Source organism: Belonocnema kinseyi, chromosome 7 (assembly GCF_010883055.1).
Source record: "Belonocnema kinseyi isolate 2016_QV_RU_SX_M_011 chromosome 7, B_treatae_v1, whole genome shotgun sequence".
NCBI lineage: Eukaryota > Metazoa > Arthropoda > Insecta > Hymenoptera > Cynipidae > Belonocnema > Belonocnema kinseyi.
In genome coordinates this window covers 145,788,666-145,804,293 of record NC_046663.1, presented here as the reverse complement: position 1 = coordinate 145,804,293, position 15,628 = coordinate 145,788,666, and the positions used below count along the sequence as shown (strand labels likewise).

Below are 15,628 nucleotides of genomic sequence, written 5' to 3'. Positions count from 1 at the left end.
GTACCCGATCCCAGCGAAATAGCGGTAAAAATTCAGTCATAACCCACGTCTTATGCCCGTGAGATAGGTAGTCACAGTCTTGTAACGGAATCAATACGACCATCCGGAAAAAGTCTCATGCACCCTGATGACACGGAGCGACCCAAGGACGACCGCCTTCTGCATTTTTTCCGCTAGTGTTTTAGCATATTTTTGACACGCGGGATGCTTTTCAGGCTATTAACCAGTAAGAGCTTGGCACCTCCATGAGCGGCGATTATAAGGATGATCAGTTTAACAGAATATTCGGGGTACAGTTGTCGCAACTCCCTCATAAGGTCTCTATACCTCTCTTTCTTTCCATTCTCCTTTGCTATAATGTTTTTGTTAGCTGGTGCCGAAAATTCGATCACGAACATGGGTCGCTTCTCGAATTCAAGAAGAACTCTGTCAAGCCTCGAGTTTGCAACAGAAACAATTGTCGAGAATATAATGTTCCAGTATATGCGGCACTTCTCATTCTTGACACTTGACTCTATTTCCCTAGGAACGCTTAGCGGAGCGAGAATAAAGTTAATGCCGTCAGATTGCCAGAGATGATAATAAAGCCCTCTTAGTGCCGCATTGTGCCTTTGGATGTAGGTCGTTCCCGCATGAGTTGGACATGAGCATGAGTGTGCTAGGTGCTCCGGGTGTGCATGGCACTCCCTGCAACTATCATCGGGAATCTGTTGACTCAAAATGTGGCGACGGTATGTTAAGGTAGAAATGATACCATCTTGACATGGCAAAATGAAATCCTCTGTACCCAACTTCAATCTGGGTGATTTAAGGAAAGCAAAAGTTTGCTCACACGGCGTTGACTGATCCTCCACATTTCTGTGGAAGATGCCGTGAATCCTCTTATCGAGGAGCTATTCACAGAACTTTTTCTCCTGTGCTTTCTTAATCCGGGCTTTCAGGAGTGAGTACTCGAGATAGATAAGATTTGGTGCATTTTGCTCACCCCTGATACGAAAGTTTGTTTCCTCCGCTGCTTTGTACAGAAATGTTCCTTTACCCACTTCTTCGTGCTTCCTGACCATTTTAAGAAGAGGGTCTCTTCCGTTTGCGACTCTATGTGCTTTACCCAGAATAATTCAGTTGTAAAGACATTCAAGATTAAATATTCCGCGACCGCGGAACAGAAGACTGACGATGCAGGCTTTTGTTCATGTGCATAACCTTTCATATCCCAATATCAAGGGATCTGAGCTTGTCCTTCGTCCATGGAACCACTCCAAATAAATAGAGTACTACCGGGACGACAAACATGTTCATTTATATCTGCTTCGGGGAGTATCCTTAAAGATTTCACATCCTGAATGCGATTTTGTGGCACGACCAGGTATGTATCCCATACGGCAAACCGAATTCTTTATTCATGAAAAATGAATTCAAATTTACGAACACGATTTCGTAGAGAAATTATACAGAATTCTTTCTCAATTAATGTTATAATCGCAGTATTAACGCGGAAATTAATTTGGAAGGAAGTGAAAAAGAATTCGGGATAACACATCAAGAACTGTAGCGACTTAAAGAAACTATCATTTTTGGCTTCACGATTAATTCAAAATGAATAATCTTTCAAGTTCCAGCCTATTCGTGAAGAATTCTTTTCCAATTCATTTATTACTTCGTGTGACAAATACATGAATATAGCACGTAATGAAATTGAATACATAATGAATGACAATAGTCTTCTTATGTATGTTAACGCGATGGTAATTGAATTATTTTTCAATTCAGTTTTAATATCGAAGAAGTCTTGAAACCAATTTTCCAAAAAAAATTAATCTTTTGTATTATTACATTATTACTTTATGCTTTGATATTTGTTCACATGTTCAAGTACACAATTATTTGCTATTACACAATCACTACACTATTTATAATCGCACTCTCTGAAAATTTTTATTTGCCGCGGATTCGAACCCTATATGTTTCGCATTCCTAACGCCTAAAGCCTCGCGGCTAACCTAGCTTGAAGTATAAAAACCAAACTCTGAAATATAACCTACAGCTGTGCAGGGCTGTCTGCAAATTTATGTGACTCATTCTATAAAAAATGTTGCTAAGCTTATAATAATCTACTAAAATTCCTTAAAAATTCTTTAAAATTACTTAAAATCTTTGAGCAATGATTCGATTTCTTGTCAATGTAAAAAAAGTCCGATCGGTTAGATTTGAACGCGCATTCCTCAGAATGCCATCCAAAAACACCAAAGTACTTTCACAAATACCTGGAAGACTTAAAATTTAATACTCTTGCTTGTTTATTTACTTGACACTCGGGTTTCATTTTTATCAATCAATTCAGTAAAAAGAATTTTTGATAATAAATTTTATTTTTAACGAAGATGTGAAAATATTCATTTCATAAAGTTTTTCCACCTAGCAAATGTGATGTCAAAGCATCCATTACAAAAAATAAAGAAACAGAGCGAAGTAAAGTTTTTGAACGAAAATCAGCCATATGTAGAGGACTCCTAATCAACGTGAGAGGTAAATGTTATCTGCGTCTCGTTTACAATATTTCGCTGACGCAAGTACAGTAAATTTAAATAGAATGAGTATAACACCGCACAGTTTAATAACCGATGCCAATTTAGCGAATCATTCAAATTCGACAATAAAAAGTATAATGCCACTTTTTCATTTTTCAACTGTTTGAAATAATAATAATCGCTTGATCTTAACGTATTAAAAGTCAATTCTTACAGCGTTGCTTAGGAGTTTCAAATAAATAATACGAATTCTCATATAGAATATCAACAGATTGACATAGGAATACTTTGATCATTCTTTTACAACGTTCTATTTCAATAATTTTGGAATACTTGATTAAATACTTAAAGAAATTGACATTATTTTTTTCTTCATTCGTTTGTCATGAAAATTTAGTTAGAAAAGGATTCGCTGAGAGTTCGTGATTTATTCATTTGAGTTTCTTCATGAATTACTTCTAGCGGTCGTAAAATGTTCAATTTCGAAATACTATAGTAGCTCATTAGAAATTCTTTAAGAATACTTGTACGAACTCCAAATTAGTTAAAAATGGATAAATATAATTCTTTTCATATTAATTATCTATAATTTACGAATCCAATGACGTATTTCATATTGTACTCGGACTTCAGAACTAATTGAGGGTTACTTCTGAATAGGCTTGCCGTCTGGGTATAAGTCTCTCCAGCGCAAAGATGTCGTATAGCATTTTTATCGACAAGCTCAAGGTCTTCAGGAATGCCATAAAGTTTTCCTCGCTTCAAATGTCACCCTAAAAGACACCTATCTGAAAGGAGACCTTGTTAGTTGTCACACGATTTTTTATAGGTGAGATAGTAAATCTGATTTTTCTAAGCGGAATCAATCTCTTCATGCACCTCACAATTTGCGAATGAACCTTTAAGCTTTCCAAAAGACATATAATAAGTCTATGGGAGGTCGAATCGAAATCTTTTCGGTAATCAATCCAGGCCATCGATAGGTCACGCTGGTACGATGCTGCATCTTTGCAGACACATCCATCGATGAGCAGGTTCCCCCGACATCCTGATACGCCTTTTTTGATGTTGACGGGTTGAAGGAAACTTCTTCTACCAGAAGGTCTCGAAGCGGAATAGTTCTTCATACCTCTTAATACTTTTTTCACCTCTTCGGTAGTGATGGGTGGGCATTCTTCTTCCGGTGTTATGAGGGCAACACAGCTCCTGGAAGCTATTTATGTTCTCTGAGTCTTCGTCCAGTCTATGCTGCACGTCGTAGACTTCTCTCCAAAATACTTTGACCTCTGGTCACAATAGTCTAAGTTATAGCTGTTGATGCCCGCCAATCGTAAAAACATTGTTTTGAGAAAAATGCGTTTAAGTTTAGTCACGCAATTTTTCGTGCATAACACCTAATCACCTTCAATCAGCTATGCCAGGTCCATACAAAATCCCTTCTGGCTCTTCAAGCAGGTAGTCACATAGTTAGTCGAGGAGGACAGAATTACGGTGAGAGTATTATGAATAGCCGACAAGGAAACCGTGTACATACGCTCTGAGCTTATGCGGCACGCGCGCTCTTGCCTCCGTCTGCCGCGTCTGCCGTGCATCGGCTAGAACTCCAAGAGTATTTCGAATTTTGACTGAAAATTTTCAGGGACTATTCCTAAAGAGTTATAGGTTCGATTAGGGGAAAAAAATCGATTTTTTGACCCTGGGAATGCGGCCTGCTTTCCGCGGTCGGTCTCAATGTCGTTTCATCATCTTCATTTTTAGCTTTTGCATATACTGTTTGCGGAAGCACTCCGCGCACATATCCAGTTTGCAAGAGGTAGGAACGCCAATTTTGCAGTGTCTGATGCTAAACGTGTTGAAGGTATCATAATAATGATTTGTTATCTTTTGTTAAATCGATTTTCCATAACGTCGTCCAGTAGATACCAGAGTTGGCCTTGGCTGATTTTTTCAGGCTCGTGAAAGTCAAAGGAAAGTACCGGTATTAGTTAGATTCATTGCTTCAGAATGAGTCAATACCGTATTTACTCAGATTGCATAATTTCGCAAACTGAAACTTTTTATCGTTGATGATCGCTCCAAGGAAGAGAGAGAGAGAGAGAGAGAAATAGGAGAGCTACTTAAACATGCCAGATCTTCAAAGAATTCGGGATTGCAGGTTATAATTCAGAATGCCACCCTTCATCGTTAGTGGTGAAGAACTTCAGAAGGAGGAGGTGGAACCCTTTCTTCGGAATTTAAACAAGGATTCTGCAAATCCCGCCCTCAAGGGGTCCGATGTTCTACACCTATTTCAAATGTCTGCACGCTCACCAAAATGATCTTTTGGAATGTTCATGGTTTTTCAAGTCTGGAGGACATTACGAGCACTTTTATAAAATTTTAGATTTTGTGCACTTATGAGACTCGGATGGATTCCTCAAGAGCTGCTTAAATAATTATTCAGAGAGTTACTCGCATTTGACTCTCCGGCGGTGAGACATGCTTTCAAAGAAAGAGCTAAGGATGACATATTGATAGAGTTAAATAAGAATCGCTTTTTAGCACAACTACTGTCAGTTGCGCCGGAATATATTATTCTAAAGGTAAATTCTTGTATGTTTTCTTTTATACTTTGTGCAATAAATCTCGCTCGCGACACATTTATTGACCACTTAAAAAATAAATTTAACCTTATTCTCAACTCGATACGCACGTCTTTTGCACACATGCCAATTTTTTTGGTGGCAATTTCAATTGTAGGATTTCGAAGCTCAATATTCACGAAGAACAACTTTTCGTTAACAATCTTTCTCTGATGAGTAACATATCTATGGAGAATAACGAGCTGTATATGTGCAATGGGAGGGCAAGCGTCGATTTACCGGCACAGTTTACATGTCATGACGCTATGGGAAGGAGTGTGAATGATCTGCTATGGTGTGCAATAAACAGTTAGCCCTTACTGTAAGACTTTAAAGTCCGTAAGATTAAAAATTTGTCTGATCATTTTGAGATTGCTAGTTTTGTGAACTGTGCAGATCAAAATCATTCGCATAGCCATGCTAGTCTCCCTGAGTCCGATAAGTTTACATTTATCTTTACTATATCAGGAAAGTTTAAGGATTTGATATCATTGAGGAATGAAATTGCGAGAGTGAGTGGTGGCGTAGACAAGTTGAACGGTAATCGTATTGGCGTGATAAGACATGTTGCGACAGAAATAGGTATAAGAAAAATTTATACAGGTAGGGCGGGAATTGGTTGAGAAAGTAAAGAATTTAACATCGCTGCAAGAAATTGTAAGAATTTGCTGTCTACTAAGAAAGCCCATGACCCTCTATGACCTTCTATTTAGGTAAAAAGCGTCAAACGACACCAACCAGGATATATGGCATGTTTATCTCCTGGATATCTTCCCTAGTAGGTTTGTAGACCTCGATTTCGCTTTAAGTACTATTTTACGTAAGAAGGATGATTCTGCTGTCACTGGTAATTATAGACCCATCTCTCTTGTAAATTGCATCGAAAAGATTTCAACGCAACATAATGTCAATAAGACTAACGGATTGGGCGAACGTGAATAAAATCATTTGGAATTTCAATCTGGCTTCAGGGCTGGGAGAGGGTGGCTCGACAACTTGTTTACTTTAATAGCTATAATCCAAATTCTCCTGAGGCACCCTAGATCTGCGAAGTAAGTGGCTTTTATAGATTTTAAGAGTACCTTCCCATCTGTGGCTCATCATTTATTATGGCAAAAATTACATAAAATAGGGGTTAGTACTAAGATAACTAAATTAGCTAGTTGTAATGCGGGCACAGGGGGGTTCAAGAGACCCCCCCCCCCCTTCTGGCACTCAAGCCTAAAGCCGAGAGTACCACACTCTATTTATTTTCAAGGCAGTCCTCCGAATCCCGCAATCTTCGCCGAGAGTTTTAGAGTAAAGTGATTATGAATTTTTATGAAGTCGCGTATTTTAGGATTATGTGTAATAATGGTCAAACTAGCTTCGTTAAGGTAGCACAAGGCTTCTTGCAAGCTCAATTAAGGTTCTTTTACTCGCGTATGCAGACGATCTTCTTTTGCTTTCTGACGCTCCGACTACGCTAGTGCGGAAGCTTCAAGCTTTGCGTTGATATTGTGAATAGAATATGTTAACTGGAAATCTGGAAAAAACTAAGATTGTGTTATTCCGCTATTTAAGTTCTCCAAATTCAAAAACGAAAAAATTGAGGAAGTTAACCAGTATCCTCACTCTAGCCTCCCTCTTTCGAACAATTATACTTTTTTAATCGCCCTTAAAAGCTTTTTAGGCTCAGACAACATTACGATAGGTGCGTCTTTGCGAGTAATTTACAGCACCGAAGCCGATTTTTGGTCAAATGTACATTAAACTTTTTAATAGTTATTAATAATTACTCTTATGTATGGGGTGCAGGTTCGGGGTCAAGGTAATTAAGACCTCCTTAAAAGGGTACAGCTCTCATTCTTTAAGGATCTAATACTTCAGGAATATGAATGATTTTTTAATTAAAAGAGATCTTTTAGGGTGCGCCTAATCAAGAAGTCTTCAGATATGGCCTCATCTGCGCTTACGAATGGGAGTTCAGCCCTACTTTTTCAATGGAATGAATCGTGGCTATCAAAGAATTTTTGCACAAGCCCGCTTTCTAATTAGTATTCTAGACACACAATTATTGATCAGGTCTCGTGTAACCGGTCTAAAAGTGATCTGTGTCTATACTTTAGTGCACAAAAAGATGATTTTCACCACTTTCTGGTCGAACACCCGCGGTTTAATAACTCCAGGCTTAGTTATTTTCAAGAGTTTACTCACTGCGTTGACATTGAATCGCTTTGGAAGGACGCCATAGGTGATTATAATGCGCATTTATCTATTTAATGTAAGCCTAAGTATGAATTTAGAACGGCTTTTTTCCACAAAAATGAAAAATTTTCAAAACTGAATTCGGAGATGCTATAAAATATCATAACGGACGTCCCCCGGATTCTTTTTTTAAGGGATAATATAAAAATTTATTTTCCTGAATAAAAATTGAATGCATGTGTATTATTTTGAGGTTATGTCGTTTTTCATATCTGCCTCTTGGATAATTTGGAAATTATTTATGAAATAAACTTTTTTGGTTGCCTACAAACAAGGTTAGTTCCGGGACATAGTTAATATGTTTATTTGTAAGTCTAAAGTTTACGGCCAAAAATATTGTGTAGTTTGGAAGTAACGCTCGAGAGAATTGTAACACACATAACCTCGAAATATGCATATACGTATTCAGCAAAATAAATTTTTTTTTTAATTAACCCACAAGAAAAGTGTGCAGGGACGTCCGTTAGCATTTTCGCTATCATTCCTCAGATTTTGAAAACAAAATATTTATTAATCTAGGAAAAAACCCGGGGGAATCTAGCACTGATCAAATTTAGGTTGAGAGCACACATTTCATCTTACCCATCAAATTAATACAGTTATCTTCGGCTTCAAGCCGCCCGAATACGCTATAGTTGAATCGCAGCGAATACACAACTCGGTCACCCATCCACGTGCTGTGCGCGCTCGAAATGGCTTGACATCTCAACAATTATTTAATCTGCATCGTAAGAGCTTACCCATGCGAAGCCATGTACAAAGAAAAGTTATTAACGTAAAAATTAACATCATGTTATTTTATTATACTTCATTTCAAAATAAAATAAGTACGTGAAAAGTAAGTAGTAACGCGCGCAGCGCGCGTGAGACCTTCTAGTTTTCATTATAATGGTTGAATTTTTTTATTTATGTAGTAAAATAATCTTTTTGAAGTGAAACTTCTTAGGGCGCGCTATGGAATTTTTGTACGTGGAATGAATATAAGAATCGTCCCGTTACGGAACGGTATTCTGAGCTCGAGCGTATTCATGGAATTCATGCAAATCACAGAATACGTGGATTGCAGGGAATTCGTGGAATTTATAAAATTGAAGGAATTTACAGATTTGAAGGAATTCGCAGAATTCATGAAACTCGTGGAAGTGAACAATTCACGTAGTTCGTTATATTCATGAAATTCAAGGAATTTACGGAATTCATGGAATTAATAAAATTTAGGAAATTAATGAAATTCAGGGAATTCAAGACATTCGTAGAATCCATGAAACTGTTGGAATTGAAGGAAATGATGTAATTCGTTAAATTAATGGAATATGCGGAATTCAGAAAATTGATGGAATTCGTCGAATTTACAAAACTCGTGGAATTAAAGGAATTCGACAAATTCAAGGAATTAAAGAAATTAATGGAATTTTACGAATTAATTCAATTTCACGAGTTTCATAAATTCGATGAATTCTAAGAATTCCGTAAATTTTCTAAATTCCATTAATTAAAGCAATTGATGGAATTCAAGGAATTCATGTAATCCAAGGAATGCAAAGAATACATAGAATTCAAGAAATCTTTGGAATTCATGAAATTCATGGAATTTAAGAAATTCTTGGATTTCGCTAATTTCAAGGAATTTATTGAATTCAAGGAATTTATGGAATGTATGGAATTCAGTGAATTCATGGAATTATAGGAATTCAGTAAACCCTTGGAATTAAGGGAATTGATGTAATTCGTTAAATTACATTTTTCAAGAATTTGCGACATGTTAAATAGTTTTTTAAGTTTAGCAAATTCAATGAAAAATGAAACGAAACGTTGAAAAATTCTGCTGCTAATTTTTAACGAAAATTATACCAACAATTAATTGAATTTTTCATATTAATATAATTGAAATTTTATTAGTTGAGCGTATACACCTTATAGACACCTTATAGACACCGCGGATGCGTTTTCGGAAGCAAAGTTGTAGTCGATTTTTTTCTTGATGCTGTTAGGTGTTATTATCTACAGCGACTGTTCAGAGACTGTTTAGTAGAATGCGTGAACCGACCAGTGACTACCTTTTTGAAAGTTTCACATACATTTTTTACATATTTCCTTGTACAAAGAGTTAAAAAATTTTATGACCTATTAAAACGACTTTATGAATTCTACTTATTTCTAGAAGTATTCTAAATTTGGTAAAATGAACAATACAACTTAACCAAACTTATACTATTTTTAAATGAGTGATGCAATTTCAGTGGCGCGTACTTTCGACGTTACTTTAGAACTGAGTTATATGCCAAAATAGAGGAGGTCAACTCCCCCCCCCCCCCATAACATCACACACACCCGAAATGTATTATTTAAACTATTTGTGTATCCAACCAAATGATTCACAATTTCGTTTTTTGACCAGATTTGTACGATTCCGTCATTTTGGGAAAAGTTTGGCGCGTTTATTTAATTCGAGCTTGATAAACGTCATTACTGATTAAAAAAAGTGAAACTTATGAAATAAGAATAACCTTTTTTGCACATTTTTTCAGGTCCGCCACCAGGAATACCTAGAATGTTGCGACCCGGTCCTCCCAGTATGCCTCGCATGCCGCCTCCACCAATGCAGATCCCAAATTTAAGTGTCATGGTGAACAATCAGTTACAATCACAGACGACAGCGACGACGAGTAGTGCAGCGCAATTCAAGACTCCTAATGTCCTTTCTGCAGCCCCTCAATTGATTAACAGGAAGGATAAAGAAGGAAAGAGCTCCTCTTCTACAATCGAGGCAAAACCTCAGATTCGAAATTTGGCGGCAGACGTTACGAGGTTCCTGCCTACTTCCTTAAGAGTTAAACGAGATGATAAAAAGAAACCGAGCACTTTTCTTAGAATAACAGAAAAAATTTTAGAAGTTCCTCCATTAAAATCTATATCTATACAGACAAAAACAAAAGATGATGCTTACATGCAGTTCATGCAAGAAATGGAAGGATTGCTCTAAATTCGATGCACTTTGTTGTACCCACAATAAATATATTATTGAATTTTAAATCTTCAGTTTCAATCATTTGAATCCTGTGAAGTAATGTGTTTTACTTTGATAATTATATAGAGCGAAAACAGGGATTAGCCGTAATAACTGAATTGCTAATGACTATATTTATTTAAGAAATGATTTTTAATTTTGTGAACTTTTTATAGGCACTTAGCTTCGCTTGCAACTTTATTTGATGAATAATGAGCGAAAGTATCGTTTGAAAATAATTCTTAGCCATGACCAATCGTTATGTGTGTGTAATAGTCAATCACTGTCCTTTACATGTCACATTGTCACTATCGAAAAGAATTCTTACATTGAGGTGAAATTAATGAAAAACAATGCGATCTCTAGTCCTATTGCTTAATCGTTCGGCCGATAAGTCAATAGGTTATCTGCCGATAGGTTATCGTTAGCGGTACGATTCACACCGGTATCAATTTATGAAAATTAAAATTTAATCTGCACGAGGCCGACGTGTCCTGAAACTGAGATTTATATTACACTAACAAAAATTTCCCGACGGCGTTAGAATTCGGAAAAAAAAGATAACAGGGCTACAAATTTAGGTTGGATGACAGCATGGCATCCGAAAGATCGAAAATAAGATACATAATATCCCTAATTTTCCGGGGACACATTAACTCAAGTGTCTACAAAAATACAGAGAACCAATCTGTCCGGTAGCCATTAGCGACAGCAATTTTAGCATTTTAAAAGCGTGCAAGCGAAAGATGATATAAATTGAAATGCCAGAGCTTTTGGAACTCGAGGTTCCTCATGCTCGAAGCGCTAGACTATATCAAAAACACAACTCAAAAAGAAATGAAAACTTTCAAACCTGAGCAACCGGGAGAATTCTCATCTTTCCAAGAGAATAATTGTTGACCTTACCTGCACGGTGAGAAAAAGCACGGAAACTACAAAATTATAAGCGATAGCAAACTGAATCATTAAACGTGGACAAGATTGTAATGGCGTCAAGTGCCGCGACTGTTCTCTCGGCTGCGGCTGCCGAACGAAACAGAACCCGGCTTATCGCTTGTCGAGGTAGTAGTCTCGTCTCCTATGGCCAAGTTTCCCCAGCACGGCGCTGATTGACTACTTGTTCCGCGCTGCCCTGCGATCGGTCTGTTTGAAACTTAACTCGCTCTTCAGCTCGTGATGCCGATTTGAAACAAGGTGCAGGGGCGGCTCAAGGGGTAGTCTGTAACTAATAAAAAAATACCTACAGGGCAGATCCGTAGCAATTCTAGTAAATGAAGAAGCTCTCGATCGAGAGTGTCCGCATTGGCAAAACATACGGCAACAAGTCTAGAACAATCAGACCTGCTTCTCATACTCATCGCGGGAGTCTTGGATTAGAGTGGACTCTCGTTCCAATGCTTTAAGCGTCAAGGGGCCTTGTTGGGGGATGTGAGGTCTTTCTTCCACAAAGGGATTACTGATGCAGACCCAAGTATAGATCCTGCCTAGTAAGTTCAATCCTAAAGCCTAGAAAAAATGATCCTGAGTCATCCCTGGCTCTGAAGGGATCCCAGTTTTTCATCCAGGTTCCGGGACTATTAGAGACAGCAAACGGAGTGCCATACCACGTGTCGAGAGAGCAGTCTGCTTCAAACTTCAAATAATCATTAAAATAAAATGACCTGAAATTTTTCCTTGTTACAATTTGTACAAAGAAAATCAAATAACTTAAATTAAATTCAGCAAAATAACCAAAATAAAAGTCTTCCATATTTTGTTAATTCTGTTATTTTAATTTGCATTACAGTAAACAGTCAACTAAAAAATGAAGAATTCGTTTAAAGATGCCAGCTGCTGTAAAAAAGTGCCGTGACAAGTATTTTCCAGGATACATTCCCACTTTTCCCTTGGAGATTGGGTCCAGCATTTTGGTCTGTTTGGGCTTTTGCAGCATGAGTCGCAGGAAAGTTCTGCTGTCACACGTATAGTAAGTTCCTGTATACGCACGTGTGACATATTATATCTTGCAGCAAACGAGCGAGAAAGTTGAACGTCGAAGGCTTCTCCAAAATAGTGATACAAACGCATTTCCTGTGTCACTTTAAGGCTGTCGTGAAAGCTGCTCCGCTAGAAGTGGGCACCGATAGTTCGATTTTACGGTTCGTAACCTGTGTGAAGTTGCTTTTTCGAAGTACGTAGAACTGTATAGGAAAACTATACTCCTGCACGCTAATCTTACAGTAGAGGAACAAAAGATCTCGTATGAGATAGAAGCTATTCCACTCTTGTGAAGTTTGTAAAACATAACGGAAACGAAATGACATTCAGGAAAATTGTATGCAAATTTCTTTCTTTCTTCACCACTAGTTTTAATTTCCGATATTTTCAAGTATGTTACGTTATGCCTTGTCTGCTTCAAAATCTTCTGGCGAGAAAGAAGTTTTTTTAAATGTAAAATTCCATGTGCTTTTGAAAAAAGACAGCATTTTTACAATTTACAAGATGTTGCGTAACTTTTTGTTTCGCTTATTTTTACGATAAATACCACACAGAATCTTCTATTTCTGTTAAGACCCTACTGTTGATTAATACCCCAAAAATAAGTATTGTGTGTACCTCTGTATATTTTGCATTATAATTATTTTAATTCAAATTAAAATTGATTAAATTGGATAGAAATTAGGTTGCTGATAATTCCATATTTTTAGATTTCATACATGTGCAGGGTGGCGAGCGATCTGGAAAACCTTGAAAAATCAGGGAATTTTTGTAGAAATCCGGGAATTTGGATTTCAGCTAACAAATGTAAAAGTAGATTATAAATGAACAATGTAAATTTAATACTAATTGAAATATGGTTGAAAGACAGACAAGGTGTTGAAAGGTAGGGTAATCATTTATCCAAAAAACCATTTTACAAAAATCTCATTCGACCAAAAACGAACTAGATTGGGTGACCTCTGTGTGGAGACTAGGTGGAAGTCCCGTATTTTTTAAATGGATGCATGATATTCATCAATTTTATGAACATGGTATTCCTATCTAGCCTTCTTTTTTTGGTAAAATGATTTCTTGGACAAATGATACCCTACCGTGTTAAAACTCGTAGCTTCTCTCAACAACCAATGGGGTGTCGAAGCGTGAAACCACTAGCCCTCCTAGCCAATGATAATGCTCTTGCGAAGTTCAATGAAGGTATGTTATTGGCTTGGATATTTAGTTTGTCCCATGGGAATACGGACATCTTTTCGTTAAATGACGTCACAACTTTCAAGAGCGAGGGATTCCCCATATTATACTATATTGAATCGGTTGGATGTCTCCGTAAAAATTTTTTAATCCGGATATTCTTAGTTTTTCGTTTTTGGTAAGTTTCATTTACTACATTATACGAATGTGCGTTGCCGGCTTCTATTATTCATCAAAGTTACAAGTTCATTGAAAGTGTTATGACGCATAAGTCATTACGCTCAGCAGGACAAAACGTGAAACTTTTTGGTAAAATGTTTCCCGACAGTGAAATTGCAAATAAAATGCAGCTGCAGCGCGATAAGATTGGCTACATGATTGTATTTGGTTTGGCACCGTACTTTAGGAAACAATTGGTTCACGAGGTGATGGAATGTGATTTTTTCACAGAAGGATTCGATGAATCGCTCAACAAAATTGCTCAAAAGCAACAAATTGATTTAAATATTCGTTTCTGGCCAAAAGATGGTGGAGAAGTGAAAACACGATACCTCACGTCAGTATTTTTGAGGCGTGCCGGAGCATCAGACTTGCTCACCGCATTTTTGGAAGGCATATCACCTCTTCCACCGAAGAAGATTCTTCAAATTTCTATGGATGGTCCGAACGTCAATTTTAAGTTTTTAAAAGACATCAAAGGCCATATAAAAACTGACAAGGATGATCCTGAAATTTTGGAGATAGGTAGTTGTGGGCTTCACAATTTGAATGGTGCGTTCAAAGGTGGTTTCAAAGAAACAGGATGGAACTTGGAGCAATATTTAAGGGTAATTTATAATCATTTCAAGGATGTTCCAGCTCGACAACAAACCTTCTCTGACGCTACTGAATGTTCCATTTTCCCACTCAAATTCTGTGCCGTTCGATGGCTGAACAATGATAATGTCGCTCAGCGGGCTTCGGACATGCTCCCCAACATTATTAAGTACGTCCAGTACGTTAATAAGAATTAAAAAAAATCGAAAACTCTGACTTGCAGTAGCTTCAAAACTATTGAAAAGTTCTGTAAGGACCCTTTGCTGACAGTAAAGTTAGCTTTTTTCAAATCATTGTCGCAGGACATCAAGCCCTTTTTGATCGAATTCCAGTCAGACTCACCTCTTGTACCATTTTTATATAATGCCCTTACTAGTATCATGCGTGATCAAATGGAACGTGTCGTTAAGAGTACGGTCATGGAAAAAGCAACCTCAGTACACGACGTTGATGTGAGCAATGAGGAAAATCTACTGACAGCTGCAAAGATTCACCTCGGAGTCGCCACCAAAGCTGCCCTAATGAAGATCAAGACTTGCACTGCCCTCAAAATTCTTGACTTCTGTCAAGAATTGCAGAAATTGCATAATCAAATTTATTAGCAAGTTGCAGGAACGCTCACCGCTTGCGTATACGTTGACAAAAGCTCTCTCCTGCTTTGATCCATACGTTGCAGCTGATCTAAAACTGGGACAAAAAAGATTAAGAACTTTGTTAACGACTCTTGTTGATAAAAATTGGCTCCATGGCAATATCACAGACAAAGCAGCTCGTGAATTCAGGAATATGTGTAAGCTTCCACAAGTTCAAGAAGACTTAAAAAATTTTTGTAGAAAAAGTCAGCGTGTGGACCATTTTTGGATCAAACTTTTCGAGGCCAACAAGCCTAGTGAAAACATAAAGAAAGCTATGAAAATGATCACTGTGCTCTCTCCCGGAAACGCCAGCGTCGAACGAGGCTTCTCAGTAAATAAAGAATGTCTTATTGAAAATATGAAGGAGGAAACTCTAGTCGGGAGAAGAGCTGTTTATGACGCAGTCACTACCCTTGGTGGAGTCGAAGAATTCAATGTTACCAAAGAAGTCATTCTCGCAGCGCGAAATACGTACTCTCGTTTTAAAGAAGCAGCAGAGGAGCCCCGAAAACAAGCCGAATCTCAGAATACGGCAGCAGCTAAGAAGAGGCTTTTGAATCTGAAAGTAAAGGAACTAGAAGTCAAGAGGGCCAGAGCAATAGAAGA

At 37.5% G+C, this 15,628-nt stretch overlaps 1 protein-coding gene across 1 annotated transcript in view; it reads left to right on the top strand.

The window, feature by feature from the left end:
• LOC117176675 (WW domain-binding protein 11) overlaps positions 1-10,429 on the top strand; it is a 94,807-nt gene extending 84,378 nt beyond the window's left edge. Inside the window, exon 7 of the mRNA XM_033366928.1 lies at positions 9,925-10,429. Within this exon, the coding sequence (XP_033222819.1) occupies positions 9,925-10,379 (455 nt within the window). The 3' untranslated portion in view covers positions 10,380-10,429. The remainder of the gene's footprint in view (positions 1-9,924) is intronic.
• Positions 10,430-15,628: the final 5,199 nt, after the last annotated feature.